General features: G+C 43.1%; 1 protein-coding gene across 6 annotated transcripts in view; it reads left to right on the top strand.

Annotated features, from left to right (window-relative positions):
• The window catches only part of setd4 (SET domain containing 4), a 74,707-nt gene extending 67,431 nt beyond the window's left edge, over positions 1–7,276 (top strand). For 4 of the 6 annotated variants that reach the window (XM_067993260.1, XM_067993261.1, XM_067993262.1 and 1 more), the window contains 2 exons: positions 2,631–2,754; positions 6,534–7,276. In XM_067993260.1, coding sequence (XP_067849361.1) covers positions 2,631–2,754; positions 6,534–6,674 — 265 coding nt within the window. In that variant the 3' untranslated portion in view covers positions 6,675–7,276. The remainder of the gene's footprint in view (positions 1–2,630; positions 2,755–6,533) is intronic. The other 2 variants (XM_067993265.1, XM_067993264.1) reach the window with 2 other exon arrangements.
• Positions 7,277–18,596: the final 11,320 nt, after the last annotated feature.

Raw genomic sequence — 18,596 nt, 5'->3', positions numbered from 1 at the left:
CTGCTTCATTATTTGAGGGGTTGCGAATGGAACTGAACACTGTGCAATCATCAGCGAACATCCCCATTTCTGACCTTATGATGGAGGGAAGGTCATTGATGAAGCAGCTGAAGATGGTTGGGCCTAGGACACTGCCCTGGAGAAGCTCCCAGGTCCTTGCAGAAAGGGTAAATAGGGTGATGGGGAAAGATTGAAACAAGTTAGGGGGTTGTGAGGGGAAAATTCACACTGAAATTCACTATATGTGAAAAAAACACCAGCAGGACATTATGGGCAAGGTGGGGATAGTTACTCAGCCGAGAGTTCTGTACATAAATGCACGTAATATAAGAAATAAAAAAAGTGAGTTTGAAGCAGAAATTCAGCTTAAAGGAAATGATGTAGTAGACATAACAGAGACCTGGTTACAACCTGAGCATGATTGGGAGCTAAATATTGCAAACTATAGGATCTTTAGGAAGGACAGGGAAATTAGGAAAGGAGGGGGAGTAGCAATATTGATAAAAGTCTCAATTAGCCCAGTAGAAAAAGGGTGATAGGCAGTGGAAACAGTATGGGTAGAGTTAAGGAACAGCAAATGATGCAAGCCTCTGGTATGAGTAGTTTACAGACCTCCTGAGAGTAGTTATGTAGGGGAGGGATGTATAAATACGGAGATCAGGGAAGCATATAGCAAAGACAAAGTGGGTATAATGGGGAAACTTCAATTTTCACAAAAACTGGCAGAAGCATAACAGTTCAGGTAATAAAGGCAATAATTTCTGGAATGTATTTGGGACAGCTTTCCAGAAAAATATGTTTTAGAACTGACAAAGAAACAGGCCCTGCTAGAGTTAGAAATGAATAACAAACCAGAATTAGTTAACAATCTGACAGTCTTGCAAATAGTGACCGTAATATGATTGAATTTGATATTAGGTTTGAGGGGGGAGAAGGGAAAGTCATAAACTAAGGTTTAAATTTAAGTAAGGAAAACTTTGAAGAGATGAGAAATAAATTGACCACATTAAAGTGAGCTGAACTGTTAATGGGTAAACCTACAGACAAAAGGTGGGAAGCATTCAAAGAAATATTTGGTACGATACAAAACCTGTACATACCACTAAAAAGCAAAGGCTCCACTTGTGTACTTAAGTAACCATGGCCAACAAATAAGGTAAGAGAGAGTATCAAACTGAAAGAAATAGCTTATACAAATGCAAGAAAAAGTAGAAATCCAGCAGACTGGGGGAGCTATAAAAAGCAACAAAGGGTTACAAAAAAAGTAATAGGAGCTACAAAGAGGGAATATGAAAAAAAAACTTGCAACGGATATCAAAGCAAACAGCAAAAGTTTTTATAAATATCATTGAGAAAGGATGGTAAAGGGGAATGTGGGCCCATTAAAGACGGATGCAGGTGGAACTATAATGGATAATAAGAAAATGATATACTTGTTAAATAAGTCGTTTATCACAGTGGAGGAAGAGGGAAAATAGCAATGGTGTAAGGGAACCTAAAAATAGGTCAACGGGAGGAACTTAGTCGATTTATTATAAGTAGGTGTCCATGTAGACAAATCACCAAAAGCTCGTACACAGGTACAAAATGTAATCAGAAAGGCTAATGGGATGTTGGTCTTTATCTCAAGTTGAATTGGAATTCAAAAGTGAGGATGTGATGCTTCAGTTGTACAGAGCTTTGGTCAGACCCCATCTGGAGTATTGCATTCAGTTTTGGGCACGGAATCTCAGCAAAGATATATCGGCCTTGAAGGCCTCGCAGATTCACCAGAATGTTACCAGGGCTTAAAGGGTTAAATTATGAGAGCAGGCTGTATAAACATGGCTTATATTCTCTTGAGTTTAGAAGGTTATGGGGTGATCTAATTGAGCTATTTAAAATTATTACGGGATTCGATAGGGTAGATACAAAGAAACTATTTCCTCTGGTGGGGGAATCCAGAATAAGAGGGGCATAATTTTAAAATTAGAGCTAGGCATTTAGGAGTGAAATCAGGAAGCACTTTTTCACACACAGGGCAGTGGAAATCTGGAATTCTCCTTCCCAAAAGGCTATGGAGGCTGGGTCAGCTGAAATTTTCAAGACTGAGATTAGTTGATTTTTGATGGGTAGGGGTATCAAAGGATATGGATCAAAGGTGGGTAAATGAAGCTGAGGGACAGATCGGCCATGATCTAACTGAACGGCGGAACAGACTTGAGTGGCTGAATGGCCCACTCCTGTTTCTGTGTTTCATTCCTTCATCATCACTCAGCCAATATCCTGGAATTCCCTACCTAACACAATTCTGGAAGTACCATCACCACAAAGACTGCAGTGGTTCAAGGAGAAGGCCCACCACCATCACCACTTCAGGCAGCTAAGGGTGGGCGAATAGTCTAGGTAGAGTTGCTCATTATCCGAGAACAAATATGAAAAAAATCTTGCATTGAGGATCTGGTATGTAATGGAGAGAATTCAAAATGCTTCATGTTAATGGTATGTTGCAAGAGAGAAACTTTCTGCTGAAAGTCCTGCTGCACATTTTATTTTTGGGTCTTCTGATTGATTTGCTGTTCCTTCATGAATGTTTGCTGTGCTTTGTGAGGATGGTGAAAATTGAATTATTGATTATTTGTACCCTGCAGTTTACTGAGGAAGAATGTCTTGCTTGGTCTGTCGGTCTCTGCTGATAACGAGCGAAGCAGTTTAGAGCTTGCAGAAAGGCTCTGTTTCCATCTCATAAATGAAAACCAAAAGGTGATGCAACAAGTGAGTGCTTTTATATCCTGCGGTGCTTCAGTTTGCCATATTGGCATTAAAAAAAAATGTACATGGGATCCTGGGCTTTATAAATAGAGGCATAGGGGGTGATTTTAAACCCCAAGAACAGGTGGGCTGGGGGGGCGGGTGGGAGTTAACAATAGTTGTTTTTTGGGTCGCGACCGCAACCCGGCTTTATTTCCAGGTTTAATGTCGGCGCGTAAAAGTACAGGCTTCCCACAGGGAATGAAAAGTCCGAAAATGTTACGGTCGCGACCCAAAAAAACAACTATTTTCAACTCCCATCCGCCCCCAACCCACCCGTTCTCGGGGTTTAAAATCACCCCCATAGAGTACAAAAGCAAGGAAGTTATGCTAAACCTTTATAAATCACTGGTTGGGCTTCAAGTAGGCTTCACTTGGAGTATTGTGTCCAATTCTGGGCACCACATTTTAGAAAGGATGTCAAGGTCTTGGAGAGGATGCAGAAGAGATTTACTAGAATGATACCAGGGATGAGGGACTTCAGTTATGTGGAGATACTTGAAAAGCTGGGTTTGTTCTCCTTAGAGCAGAGAAGGTTCAGGGGAGATTTAATGGAGGTGTTCAGAATTATGAGGGGTTTTGATAGAGTCAACAAATAGAAACTGTTACCACTGGCAGAACGGTCGATAACCGGAATACACAGATTTAAGATAATTGGCAAAATAACCAGAGGGGAGAAGAGGAAAATTTTTTTTACGAAGCGAGTTGTTATCATCTGGAATACACTGCATGAAAGGGTGGTGGAAGCAGGTTCAATAGTAACTTTCAAAAGGGAATTGGTTATATACTTGAAAAGGAAAAATTTGCAGGGCTATGAGGAAAGAGTGGGGGAGTGGGACTAATTGGATTGCTCTCTCAAAGAGCCAGCACAGGCACAATGGGTCGAATGGCCTCCTTCAGTGCTGTAAGATTCATTGATTACTGGTATAGATTAAAATGATCTGGTTCTGCAGACATCTAGCTGCTTTAATATGGCAAAAATTTCTTAATTAATTCTTTCCTATGATAATTCATGTTCCAGAGATTTGTTCAATGTGTTGCAATGAAGATAATTGGTTTTCTTGAAAATAGAAATGGATTTGAAACCAGCTGAGGTATTCCTCCATGTACTGTGATGCCCAGTGTACTCGTTACCCCAGTGTGAATGCCACACTTGGCAGATTTTGTTCCTATTTTTCTCCCCCTGCTTCCCTGAACGTGTTGACTCTTGCTGGTGTTTGGTTCCACAGACACCAGCAGCCCTACAGTACCTTGCCCAAGTAGCCATTCTTCATAAATGGAGCATCACAAGTGAGCCCGATCCTGTTCTCCCTCAGTGTCCCGATACATGCAGTGAACTTGAAATCTTTCAGCACAGATCATTGGATAATGATCAAGAGCAAGAACTCCCTCACCACCCCATTCTCTCCCCCTCCCAAACCCAAGGCATTCTGGCTAGTCTGGTGCTTGCACTGACTCTCAGCTAACTCTGCACAGATCAGCAATCAAACCTGGTCTCAGTATTGCACCAGATAATTGCACCCAGGGGACCTATTCCAAAAGAAAACACACTTCTGGCTTTTTTTTGTCTTTTGGCTACCTTAATGATTTTATCCAGTGCTAAAGTTACAATTCCAGGTTCTAACTTTTGCATGATATCAAACTGTAAAACAAGTAGAAATTTACGAAGTGCACCCCTCCCCCAAATTTGCAAGTGTTAAAAGGCAAGAGTTGCTTTCAGAGATACCATTTTGCTATATTTAATATGGAGACCAGGGCTTTTTCAATAGAATCCAGCTGTCTCAATTTTCTCAGTTCCTCATGTTTTGGAAACTCACAAAAGCTTTGAGAAGGTTCAGTTGGTTGGATTTTACTGGGAAAAAAACTGGAATCTCTGTATTAAATGCAGCAAGTTGGTATTGAGTTCTTCTTGATTGGAGCCTTGGTCAGTAGTTTTTAAAATGTTGTCTACTGTATGTCTAAGCAGTTTTCAATCTAAATATAATGGATTAGGAGTAGTGTTCCCCAATTTATATTAAAACCAGAATCCACATTGCTGAATTCCAGCACTTGTTTTGTGTGCAAGTGATGCAGAGCTCCTTTAAGTGCTCCTCCCACTGAGGATTGAGAACAGGATGAATGCTCTGTGCCTGCCTGGGCGCCTGCTGTGATTACACTGCCAGAATCCCAAAGACAAATGTAGCGAAATCGTAGTCTACCAGAAATAGAGATAATACAAGAAGAGCAGAGATTTCCAGAATTACAGAGGAGGGAAAAAAATGCAGGGAATTGTAGGTCTGCCAGAAAGATGGCCACAAATATTGGTCAAAGCCAGAGTGACTGCAGAAAAATGATCTCTTTATATATGAACTTTATTGTTCGTGCTAGTTTCAGCACCGAATCCAGGAAGCAACAGCAGGAATGTGACCAGAGGTGTATTAGTATCACGCAGAGTGCTGACTATTCTTCTCTTTGGTCCCCTCCCAAAGTTGGCAAAAGTTGAATGATTTGCCTGATTGTGTTCCAAATTAAGCTCACAAAATGCTGAATGACTTTACAAGTAATGTCTGTGAATCAACAAATTATTTGTTTTTTTATTGCATTGGGCAACTCATTTTAAGAGGCTATCTTAACTCGCACCAAATACCGTTCACCCATCACCCCTGTGCTCGTGACCTACATTGGCTTCCAGTCCGGCAACGCCTCGCTTTTAAAATTCTCATCCTTGTTTTCAAATCCTCCATTGTCTCACGCCTCCCTATCTCTATAACCTCCTGCAGCCCTACAACCCTCCGAGATCTCTGCGCTCCTCCATTTCTTGCCTCTTTGAATCGCTCCACTATTGGTGGCTGGGCCTTCAGCTACCTAGGCCCTAAGCTCCGGAATTCCCTCCTTAAACCTCTCTTCCTCTCCTCCTTTAAGATGCTTCTTAAAATCTACCTCTTTGACCAAACTTTTGGTCACCTGTCCTATTATTTCCCTATGTGGCTCACTGTCAAATGTTGTTTTATAACGCTCCTGTGAAGCGCCTTAGGATGTTTTACTATGTTAAAGGCGCTATATAAATGCAAGTTGTTGTTATTGTTGTTGATACTAGTGAGACCAACAGATTACCATGTCTGCATTTAACAAAGCTCAGGCACCTGCAGTTCTAACTTACCTTTCTGGGTTGAGCAGGAAATATGATGCAGTATATTGGTGGGCTAACGTGCCTTGGCATAGAGTAGCAGGATGTGTGTTCTCCCCATACCTTAGCCCCTGATCTCAGGCAACCTGTTTTGGGAGTGGGTAGAGGAGAGAGAAGAGAAAGGCATGAACCAAGGGAGAGAAATTTGAGCTTAAATGAACCTGTGTTCCAACAGCCAACTGAAGAGTAGCATTGGCAAAAACCTGGAGACTGATTGCTTGCTCTTACTCTTAGCTTGAGAATGGTTTAGAGTGCCTGGGAAATGCAAGTGGGGAAAAAACAAAGCAAAAAATGTGTGGGAGGTTATGCTTAGTAAACAGAACTGAGGTTACTCGAACTACACTTTTACAAATGTATACAATTAAATGGTGAATATGCTTCTGTTGGCTAAATTGATGGTGAACCTCATTTCTCTGTTCTTAATATCTTGGGATTGTTGGGTGGGATGATGGGGTTGTGTCGATGGGATTGTCTGACTCGATTGCTGGGATTGATGTAACTGGGTTGATGGGATGATCGGATTGAATTGCCTGGATTGTTGAGCTGCTTTACTTCACTGGGCTTTTTTTCCATTCAGCAGTTTTCCAAACTAATGCATGACAGGGCTGAGGTTTCAGAACAGCTGGAGTTGGTGGCAACATTGCGAAGGGAAGAACTGAGGATACTCCAAGCTTCAGTTAAAGTATTACAAAATATGAGGATTGCTACTCCCAGATAATAATTGGAATGCACACCACTGGCAATACTCCCTGTTGCTTCCCCGCCTCCCGTTGATAGTGGAACATAAATAGTGATCAGACAGCAGACTTGAACAGCTGTTTGGATCTGGGAAGAGCACATTCATTGTATGAAGCAGTTTATTGTGAATGTATTTATTTAAAAAAAAACATTTGTAAGGCGGTGGACGCAGCTGATGCTGCTATAGTTCATCAGAGACTGGAAAAGATAATCTCACAAACCCAACTATTAGAGGAACTCCGACAGGCTGAATACTTGATCTTAGCCTTGCTGTTGTAGGGAGGTTCCAGGTGGAGGTCAGTGATCTCTCCACAGGGAGGAATGCTCAAATAGAAACTCTTGTGGTTTGATTTCATTGGAACCTCTCCAGTGGATTACTGCCTTATAACTGGAACAAAATAAATGAGTAAATGTCAATCAAATTTGAACATGTATAATTGCCTGCCCTACAATGAAATTGTTGCCATTTTTATAATTGCTGTTTTTATTCTCGTATAAATGTATTACAAAATATAATGAATCAAAACATGCTTACTGTAACCTTTTGTAATTCAACCTGTTAAATAAAATCAATTCTCAACACAGTTGAGTTTTCTTGGTACTTCAGTTGGTACAGGCAGCAAATAGCTGAGCCACACAGACCTGAAAAGAACTGGTCTGCACTGATCCCAGCAATGGATGTAGTAGGGGACACTACCTGAAAGGGTGGTGGAAGTCACGACCTGAAAGGCTGGTGGAAGCAGATTCAATCGTAACTTTCAAAAGGGAATTGGATATATATTTGAAAAGGAAAAATTTGCAGGGCTATGGGGAAAGAGCAAGGAAGTGGGACAAATTGAATAGCTCAAAGAGCTAGCACAGGCACGATGGGCCTAATGGCCTCCTTCTGTGCTGTAAGATTCTATAATTCTATGACAACAATTGTGTGTGCTCTTGGGCTATCGAGGGGAAAATGAGCCAGGGTGGCTACTGCTGAATGCTATTCTCAACCCCTGCAGGAATGTGTACTTGTTTGAAGGTTGAATGAGGATAGGGTCAGCTCGGCTACAATGATGTGCCTACCCACACTCACAGTGCAGGCTCCCATATGAAGAATAACTTTACTGGTGAGGTACCAGAGGGTCACAGCAATTATAGAATCCCCAGCAAGAGTTAATGTCTTCAGTGGAAAAAATTGTCCAAAAAACCCCAGTAACTGTCTTTGTTTTCTGGTTATCAAATTTTTGTGATGGAGTCTGCCCTTTTTAGTTTACAGTGCCTCCTCCCCAACTACATAGTTGCGGTACAATTCCCTTTATCACCCTGTGTCTCTGCCCCAAATTGTTCCTTGTTTTTAAGGACCAGAATACATGGCTCCACTGCCTTCCATATCAGACCCCATTTTCAGTGATGTCCATCCATTCTCCCTGGACACAGAAAATCTGGCTCTTCCATTCTTCTTCCACCTGATGTTTTTCAAATGTTGTACCTTTGAGAATCTTTGGTCTTCCTCATTTTGGCAATCCCAAGACTTTAACCCAATAATAATCCATGACTCAGCAGTCTGTTCCACTTTTTGATAGACTCTGCTTGACAACTCCTTCTAAAGTAATATTCCACATCTTGACAATCACCATTTTATCTAGAGGTGCTCTTCAGTCTGTGGCTCCCGTTGCTAAGTGTCGCACCCTTTTTTAAGTGTGCTGTTGCAACAGCAGCAGCTTGTTTACTGGTAGTGTCATTACTATGTACATAAAGGCTATATCTCCATATGATGGCATGATGTGATATTATAACGGCAATACTTCATATGTCATGGCCAGTTTGCGCATGCCTGAAGTACATAAGAACGTAAGAAATAGGAGCAGGAGTAGGCCATGCGGCCCCTCGAGCCTGCTCCGCCATTCAATAAGATCATGGCTGATCTTCTACCTCAACTCCGCTTTCCAGCCCGATCCCCATATCCCTTGGTTCCCCTAGAGTCCAAAAATCAATCTATTGCAGGTAATGAGCCCCATAATGCTGCTAGCTTATCGGAAGAGTGGCTGCACTACCCCTCAAACGTGGAAGAGTGGCGCAGTTAGGTTGATCTTCCAAGACCCAAGCTGCAGTTCAAAAGCAGCTTTTGAATTCTGTTACCTTCCTTTGAAAGTCCTATGTTCCCAGGCCTCAGGAACTAATCCAGACCATGTCCATTAGTGCTATATATTTTGAAGTTAGATATGCTGTGTGATATTTGTATATATTTAAATTCTGGATAGTTGTACTGTGCACCATTTTCCAGGTTTTTCTCCCAGAGTTCTGACAACATGGAAGATCGGCAATGAGCTGGATCTAGTGATCTGCTGTCAGATTAGGTGCCTCTGATCTAGGCTGCGAAATGCATGAATAGGGTCCGTGCATTTGCATTGTTGCGTTATGACACTAAATAGGGTCAAGATGTAAGCATGCAATTGCACATAACCGGCTTTGCAACAATTCTGGGAAGTTGCTGCCAGGTACGTACCATTAAAATTTAGTTTAAAATTTAACTTAGAACTTTAAAATAAACTGCAAGTTAGTTAACGATTAACAGAAACTGCAAGTCGGTGGCAGTTAACAGTCAATCAGCCGTAAGTCATTGCCTGAATAGAGGGTAATTACTGAGAGCTGGAAGCTGATTGAGCAGTTGTAACTGCTGTTCTCAAAAGGTGTGTAAAGTGGAAGGTTATCTGCTGAAGCACAGAGCGAATTGCAAAGAGAGTGGATCGTGAACCGAGTGAGAAGTTGAGAATTTGGTGAGAGTGGGAATTAGGTGTAGAGGGGGAAGGAGGTGCTAAATTAAAAGAAAGCAAAAACAACCAAAAGACTAAAAAGTAAATATCTATAAATAAGTAAATTATTTAATCGAGAGAAGCGGCACAGCACCAGGGGAGGAGCCCATTCACTAAGAACAGAGAGAGCGACGTCACAGTGAGCAGAAAGGAGCTCTGAGAGACCCAAAATAAAAGGGTAGGTTAATCAGGTAAGTAAACAGTAAATAAATTAAAAATAGAGTGTCTAATGGGAGTTTAGAAAAAAGGTTTCTAAATATAATGGACAGGCAGCTGAGACCCATTGCCTGCAATTCCTACGCCATGTGGGAACTTCAGGACGCTTCATGAGTCCTGCAGGGCCACATGTGCAGGTTGCGTGAGCTCATGCTGAGGATTTCTGAGCTTGAGGGGCAGCTGGAGTCACTGTAGAGCATAAGGGAGGCTGAAGGTTTCTCGCATCGTACGTTCCAGGAGGTGGTCACCCCGTATCTACAAAGGGTTCAGGATAGCAAGTGGTTGGCCATCCGAAAAGGTAGGAAGAGGCAGGCAGTGCAGGAATCTTCTGGGCGTATAGCACTCTCAAACCGGTATTCAGCATTGAATACCAGTGAGGGTGACGACACCTCGAAGGAGTGCAGTCCAGAGCATAGCACTGTGGGGCAAAGGACTGCACAGGGGGGCACGGAGAAGTGAAGAAATGCAATAGTCAGGGGGCCAAAAAGGCATTTCTGTGACTGCCAAAGTGAGTCCCACATGGTGTGTTGCCTCCCTGGTGCCAGGGTAAAGGACATCATGGAGAGGGTGCAGAACATTCTGCAGGGGGAAGGGGAACAGCCAGAAGTCGTGATCCACATAGGTACCAATGACATAGGAAGGAAAAGAGATGGGGTCCTGCGGTCAGAGTTTCAGGACCTAGGGGGCAAGTTAAAAAGCAGGACCTCAAAGGTAGTAATCTCTGGATTACTCCCAATGCCACATGCTAATGAGTACAGAAATAAGAAGATAAGGCAGGTTAATGCGTGGCTAGAGACATGGTGCAAGAGGGAGGGCTTCAGATTCTTAGGGCACTGGGAGCAGTTCTGGGGCAGGAGGGACCTGTTCAAGACGGATGGGTTGCACCTCAACAGAGCTGGGACCAATGTCTTCGTGGGGAGGTTCACTAGTGCTGTGGAGTAGGGTTTAAACTAATTTGACTGGGGGGTGGGCTCCAGGATGTAGAGTAAGAAATAGTACAGTATTAGGTGGGATCAGGCTAAGAGAGAATGCGAGAAGGTCTAAGATACGTTTAGAGTGCACGTGTGTAAACGCACAAAGCATGGTAAATAAGGTTGGTGAACTGCAGGTGCAAATAGCCACATGGGAATATGATGTAGTAGCGATAATGGAGACCTGGCTGAAAAAAGGGCAGGATTGGGTAGTAAATATTCCTGGATACAAGATGTTCAGAACAGATAGGGAAAGAAAAAAAGGAGGTGGGGTGCGGTGGCAGTATTGATTAAGAGAATATTACAGTGCTGGAGAGAGAGGATGTCCTTAAGGGGTCATAGAATCATAGAAAGGTTACAGCACGGAAGGAGGCCACTTGGCCCATCGAGTCCGCACCGGCCCTATGCACGAGGAATCCTGTGAGTCCCACTTCCCCAGGTCAAAGACAGAATCTATTTGGTCAGAGTTATGAAACAATAGAGGTACCATTACACTACTGGGTGTATTCTATGGGCCACAAAGTAGTGGGAAGGATATACAGAAGCAAATTTGCAGGGAAATTACAAAGAGGTGCAAGACCTATAGAGTAGTGATAATGGGGGACTTCAGCTATCCTAACATAGACTGGGATAGTAATAGTGTAAAGGGCAAAGAGGGGGAGGAATTTCTGAAGTGTGTTCAGGAGAACTTTCTTGATCGATATATTTCCGGCACAACGAGGAAGGAGGCATTGCTGGATCTGATACTGGGAAATGAGGTAGATCAAGTGGAATAAATGTCAGTGGGAGAACATTTAGGGAACAGTGAACATAGTATCATAAGGTTTAGATTAGTTACAGAAAAGGACAAGGAGAAATCTAGAGTAAAAATACTTAATTGGAGGAGGGCCAATTTCAGTGGGTTGAGAACGAATCTGGCCCAGGTAAATTGGAATCAAAGATTGGCAGGAAAACTGTAATCGAACAATGGGCGGCCTTTAAAGAGGAGATGGTTCGGATAACAACTCGCAGCGTAAAAGGGGGCAAGCACTTTGATGGGAGTGTACTATAGGCCCCCAAACAGTCAGGGGGAGATAGAGGAACAGATATGTAGGGTAATAATAGGGTAATAATAGTGGGGGATTTCAACTTCCCCAATATTAACTGGGATACTCAGAGTGTAAAAGGCTTAGAGGGTACAAAATTCTTAACGTGCATCCAGGAGAGCTTTTTGAGCCAGCATGTAGAAAGTCCTACAAGAGAGGGGGCGGTACTGGACCTAATTCTAGGGAATGTGGCCGGCCAAGTGGAAGAAGTGCTAGTAGGTGAGCACTTTGGTAACAGTGACCATAATTCGGTGAGATTTAAGGTGGTCATGGAAAAGGACAGGGAGGGGCTGGAAATAAAGGTTCTAAATTGGGGGAAGGCCGATTTTAATAGGATAAGGCAGGATCTGGCCAAAATGGACTGGGATCAGCTGCTTGTAGGAAAATCCGCATCGGAGCAATGGGAGTCTTTCAGAAGGGAGATTGAGACCATACAATGGCAACATGTTCCCGTAAAGGTCAAGGGTGGTTCCAAGAACTCCAGGGAACCTTCGATGTCAGGGGATATACGAGAATGGATTAGGAAAAAAAGGAGGGCTTTTGGCAGATACAAAAGGCTAAAGACAGAGGAAGCCCTAGAGGAGTACAAAAAGTGCAGGGGGATACTTAAAAAAGAAATTAGGAGATCAAGGAGGGGCCATGAAATAACACTGGCGAGCAAAATAAAGGAAAATCCTAAGATGTTTTATAAGTATATTAAGGGTAAGAGGATAACTAGGGAAAAAATAGGGCCCATTAGGGACAAAAATGGCAATCTGTGTGTGGAGCCGGCAGATGTAGGAGGGGTTCTAAATGAATTTTTTGCATCTGTTTTCACTATGGAGAAGGACGATGTAGACATAGAAATACGGCAGGGGGACTGTGATATACTCGAACATATTAACATCGAGCGGGAGGAGGTATTGACGGTTTTAGCAGGCCTAAAATTGGATAAATCCCCAGGCCCGGACGAAATGTATCCCAGGCTACTGTGTGAGGCAAAGGAGGAGATTGCGGGGGCTCTGACACATATATTCAGAACCTCTCTGGCCACAGGGGATGTGCCAGAGGACTGGAGAACCGCTAATGTAATACCATTATTCAAGAAGGGGAGTAGGGAAAAACCGGGGAACTACAGGCCAGTGAGCCTAACATCAGTGGTAGGAAAATTATTGGAAAAAATTCTGAAGGACAAAATTAGTCTCCACTTGGAGAAGCAAGGATTAATCAGGGATAGTCAACATGGCTTTGTCAAGGGAAGATCATGTCTGACTAATTTGATTGAATTTTTTGAGGGGGTGACTAGGCGTGTGGATGAGGGTAACGCAGTGGATGTGGTATACATGGATTTTAGTAAGGCCTTCGATAAAGTCCCCCACAGGAGACTGGTCAAGAAGGTACGAGCCCATGGAATCCAGGGTGCCTTGGCACTTTGGATACAAAACTGGCTTAGTGGCAGAAGGCAGAGGGTGATGGTCGAAGGTTGTTTTTGTGACTGGAAGCCTGTGGCCAGTGGGGTACCACAGGGATCGGTGCTGGGTCCCTTGCTGTTTGTGGTCTACATTAATGACTTGGATATGAATGTAAAAGGTATGATCAGTAAGTTCGCTGATGATACAAAAATTGGTAGGGTGGTAAATAGCGAGGAGGATAGCCTCAGTCTGCAGGACGATATAGATGGGTTGGTCAGATGGGCGGAACAGTGGCAAATGGAATTTAACCCGGAAAAGTGCGAGGTGATGCACTTTGGAGGGACTAACAAGGCAAGGGAATACACAATGAATGGGAAGACTCTAGGCAAGACAAAGGGTCAGAGGGATCTTGGTGTGCAAGTTCACAGATCCCTGAAGGCGGCGGAACAGGTAGATAAGGTGGTAAAGAAGGCATATGGGATACTTGCCTTTATTAGCCGAGGCATAGAATATAAGAGCAAGGAGGTTATGATGGAGCTGTATAAAACACTGGTTAGGCCACAGCTGGAGTACTGTGTGCAGTTCTGGTCGCCACACTACAGGAAGGATGTGATCGCTTTGGAGAGGGTGCAGAGGAGATTCACCAGGATGTTACCAGGGCTGGAGCGCTTCAGCTATGGAGAGAGACTGGGAAGATTGGGTTTGTTTTCCTTGGAGCAGAGGAGGCTGAGGGGGGACATGATTGAGGTGTACAAAATTATGAGGGGCACAGATAGGATGGATACTAAGGAGCTTTTTCCCTTCGTTGAGGGTTCTATAACAAGGGGACATAGATTCAAGGTAAAAGGCGGGAGGTTTAGAGGGGATTTGAGAAAGAACTTTTTCACCCAGAGGGTGGTTGGAGTCTGGAACTCACTGCCTGAAAGGGTTGTGGAGGCAGGAACCCTCACAACATTCAAGAAACATTTGGATGAGCACTTGAAATGCCATAGCATACAAGGCTACGGACCAAATGCTGGAATATGGGATTAGAGTAGACAGGGCTGATGGCCGGCGCGGACACGATGGGCCGAAGGGCCTCTTTCCGTGCTGTATAACTCTATGACTCTATAAGGTGATTGGCAAAAAAAATCAAAGGTGACATGAGGAAAACCTTTTTACACAGTGAGTAGTTATGATCTGGAACGCACTGCCTGAAAGGGTGGTGGAAGCAGATTCAATCGTGGCTTTCAAAAAGGAATTGGATAAAAACTTGAAGGGAAAAAATTTACAAGGCTACAGGGAAAGAGCGGGGGAGTGGGACTAACTGGATTGCTCTTACAAAGAGCCGGCACTGGCTCGATGGGCCAAATGGTCTCCTTCTGTGCTGCAACCATTCTGATTCCATAATGGCCTGTGCAATTCTATCCTATAAATCATCCTCCCACCAGCTGGCAGGATCACAAGGAGAATGATGGCAGTATAAAGGGAGAGAGGTGGGCATGGAGATCAGTTAACATCAGGAATGAGGGATTTCAGTTATGTGGAGAGAGAAACTGAGATTGCACTCTTTATAGGCCTCTGATAGAGGTGTTCAAAATTATGAGGGATTTTGATAGAATAAATAAGGAGAAACTGTTTCCAGCGATAGGAGGGTCAGTAACCAGAGGACACAGATTTAAGATAATTGGCAAAAGAACTCGATGAGGAGAAATTCTTTTACGCTGCGAGTTGTTATGATCTGGAATGCATTGCCCGAAAGGGTGGTGGAAGCAGATTCAGCAGTAACTTTATATATACATATACACCTGAAAAGGAAAATTTGCAGGGCTGTGCGGAAAAGAGCAGGGGGTAGGACTAATTGGATAGCCGACACAGGCACGATGGGCCAAATGGCCTCTTTCTCTGCTGTATGAATCGATGAGTGTTGCTCCCTGTGGATCCAACTGATAAGATGAAAGGGCTTTCTGAATGGCGTTGATTAAAATCTGGGAGCAGATCTCATGCTCACCATTTTCGTCAGGATGGTGTGTTGCTCCAGGACATCCAAATGAGGGGAGGAAATAAAAATCTTCCTCAAAGGAGCAGTGGATAAATTGCACCATCTGATATGGCACTCAGCTATATATAGGGTCAAGTCTCAATCCGTGTCGAGTGAGCTGATAGCTTGGATGGTTGGGCGGGGGGGGCGGAGGCTGTTGTTAAAAGTGTCTGGGGCTATAGAAAGGCAAAACAACCATGCTTCCCACTCCTGATCACTATCCAGTGACACCGGCTGTTAAGTGCATAAGTGCATGGCAGATGAGGACAAGATTAAACTTAACTGTTATGTTCCCCACTGTCGAACAAGCTGCCAAAATTACTGTTCAGGCTCAAGATGAAAATAGCCCTTGGATGAAGAGGGGAGCCAGTGCTGTGGAACTGTACCCTGGCTGGAAACAGCACTTACATGAAGAAGGCAGAACGTTTGAAAAAATAATTTTAAAAATATATTGAATGAATACAGGAGTTCCAATATAAATAGGGTTTTTTTTTACAATTCAAGATAACCCCCACCCACTTCCATCAATAATAATTTGGGTCTCCTAAATTCAGTTTATTTTAAAGCTACTCTTTCCTTGTTTTGTGCACTATGGCTGTGATAGATTGGTAAAGTACACATATAGTGACAATCTTAAAGGGTTTTGTATAAATCAGTTTGCAGAACTGTGTGGAGATACAGTGCATTATGTGCACTGCATTGCTGAATGGATAACCTAGAGTTGACACTTTTCTTGCTTTCCAATTTTCTCCTTTCCTCCCTTGTAGACTCCAGCAGTAATGGTTCACAGGCACTGACCATTCTCTTATACCTTGCCCAGGTGGCCATTTTTCATGTGAGCTTAGACAGTGTGTGGTGATAGGATATTTGACTGTGGCAGGCATCACCGCCAAGCTCAACTGTTTCCTTACACATCTACATACACATGGTTACTGGATTGTAAATGGAAGTGGGAAACTTGGCTGAATGTTTCCCTCCTTAACACAGGGATACTGAGGCCAATTGTAGCACCACGACCAACAGCCCCATTGAGAGCTGTAAATTGAACACAGCCAATAGAGTGAACATGGAACCTTCCTGGACTGTATGGCTTACTACCACATTGGACAGTTCACTTACCAATTCAGTTATTGAGCAAACCTGAATGGCATTTTTAAACATCGACAATCTTATCCTGGTCCTGAAATTCAGCATAACTAAAGTGCATAGTAAACATGGTATGATGGAATAAGGGAAAGCAAGCTAATTCACTGAATTGTAAATATCTTCAGCTCCCTATCAAGAACAGAATATTCAACATCATACACTGCAGCCATGAGATGTGGACAGTGTCAGGGAAGTTAAAGGTTGGATTTTACCATCGATTAGTGCTTCATTGCCAGCCATTCACGCTGTTATTTTGAGAAACTATCCACTGATGCTATATTAAGTTGTGAAGAAATGCGAAGCAACAAGAAAAATACTGGACCTCTTCCAACGGTGCCATTTACAGATTTGGCACAAGGAAGCTCTCAACAGCTAGAATAGTGTCATCTTCCATTTGTAAAACAGTCGAAACATCCATAATTTGAAAGAAAAGTAATATACAAAGCAATCAAGAGTTAATAACTTGAGGATTGATGGAATTCTTTAAAAAGCATGATAAGGAAGGAAATTATTTACAACAGTTGGGGCAGTTACAGGAAAATAATATCTCCACCCCATAACAGTTTAATTGTCAACATTTGTGAGAGAAAAAGCAGTACTGTTTATGCAAAAGAAATACTTAATTTGCCAGTGTTTTGCTCTTTCCCCCCCCTTCTCTTCTGAAGTGTCGACTCTTGCTGGGATACAATTCTGTAGGTGTATTTCTCTGGCACAGGTTATGTGCAATCTTTTCCTTTGCAGGAAAGGAATATGAGTGGTATGGTGATATATTTTTCCCCATATGAGCGATGCACCCCATGATGAAACATATGGGTGCATTGGCCCTTTAAATCAACGGTCCTTCAAGACTAGCAGATCTCCTTTGTGCCTGGCAATGGGAGCTGACAGAGCAGTTGCGTGTTAACATGGTTCTTCACTGCTTCCAGCGATCCATCTGTGCATAATTCAGTTTCCCTGACACGCAGGCGATGACAGAGAGAGGACATGAGATGTGTGGTGAGTAAGGCCTCTATCATTCATTCAGGATATGCTGCGGGAACAGTACCTTGGACACCCTTGTGAGGCTATCGAACCTCTTCCTGCACTATGTGGCAGTTCTTGGTACGCTGAAGTTTGCACTGACTGCTTCAGCTACTTTCCTCAATAGGGCCTGACTCAACTTCTTTACGAGGCTTCCTGTCCTCGATCCTCAATCAAGCATTCTAGTAACAGAGGTAAATGGGGGTTAAGGGGAAAAATATGTAGTGGCTGGAATCATATCTTATTCAACAATAGAGGTCAATAATTGCAGCCCTAGGACATTGCTGCACGATTTCCTCAAAGCAGTGTTTTCAGCCCAACCATCTTAGGTTGCTTCCTCAATAATCTTCCCTCTATCACAAAGTCAGGAGTAAAGCTGTTCACCAATAGTTCGACAGTGTTCAGTCCTACAGTCTCAATCACCATAAGGAACGAGCAGCAAGAACATGGCAACACCATCACCTCCAAGTCCCCCTCAAGTGACTTAAAAATAGAATGTCGTTCCTTCATCATCGCTTGGTCAAAATCCTGGAATTCCCTCCCTAACCCAGTTGTGGGAGCCCCCAAACAGCACAAGGAGTACATTGGTTCCGGCTGAGGCTCGATGGGCCGAATGGCCTCCTTCTGTGCTGTAATGATTCTATAAGTGGTTCAAGGAGAGCACCCACAACCATCTTCTTAGTGCAACTAGGGATGAGTAATAATTGCAGCTTTGCCGGCACCACCCACATATGGAGAAATATAAGAAAAATACAAATAGATGAGCCACATTTTACATGAGAGTGAGGAGGGCGAAGTTTGGGTGGTCTCTGGGCAACAAAGTAAAATTGCAAAAATTGCATTGTTTCAAACCCATTTTCATTTTCAAAACTGAAAAAACCCACAGCCACAACAAAGTATTGCAGATGGATTGCATATATATTTTAATCAAAATTTTACAATCTATTTTCCCCTTGGATTAGGTCAGTGTCAACTGCTCCAGAAAGCACACTTTTTCTGTTGTTGAGCCTTTTGTGTAGAATCCAATGCATCTGATCTTATTGACACAGCCAAAAAGAAAAGAAACTCTTGCAATCAGGCTTTCGAAAATTTCTATTCATTGTATATTGAACTTTCTATAATTGTCAGAGGCTGCTGGACCAATAGAATTACCTTAGCCTAAAACAGACAATGATTTTACTGAGATTAGAAGGGCCCAGGCCTGTGCAAACATGCTTGACTAAGCTTGTGCAGAGAATTATAAACAATCCACACTAACCAG

The sequence above is a fragment of the Heptranchias perlo genome, chromosome 11 (genome assembly GCF_035084215.1).
Source record: "Heptranchias perlo isolate sHepPer1 chromosome 11, sHepPer1.hap1, whole genome shotgun sequence".
NCBI classification, from domain to species: domain Eukaryota; kingdom Metazoa; phylum Chordata; class Chondrichthyes; order Hexanchiformes; family Hexanchidae; genus Heptranchias; species Heptranchias perlo.
Note: the sequence above shows the minus strand (reverse complement) of the source record. Positions and strands in the feature narration are given on the sequence as shown.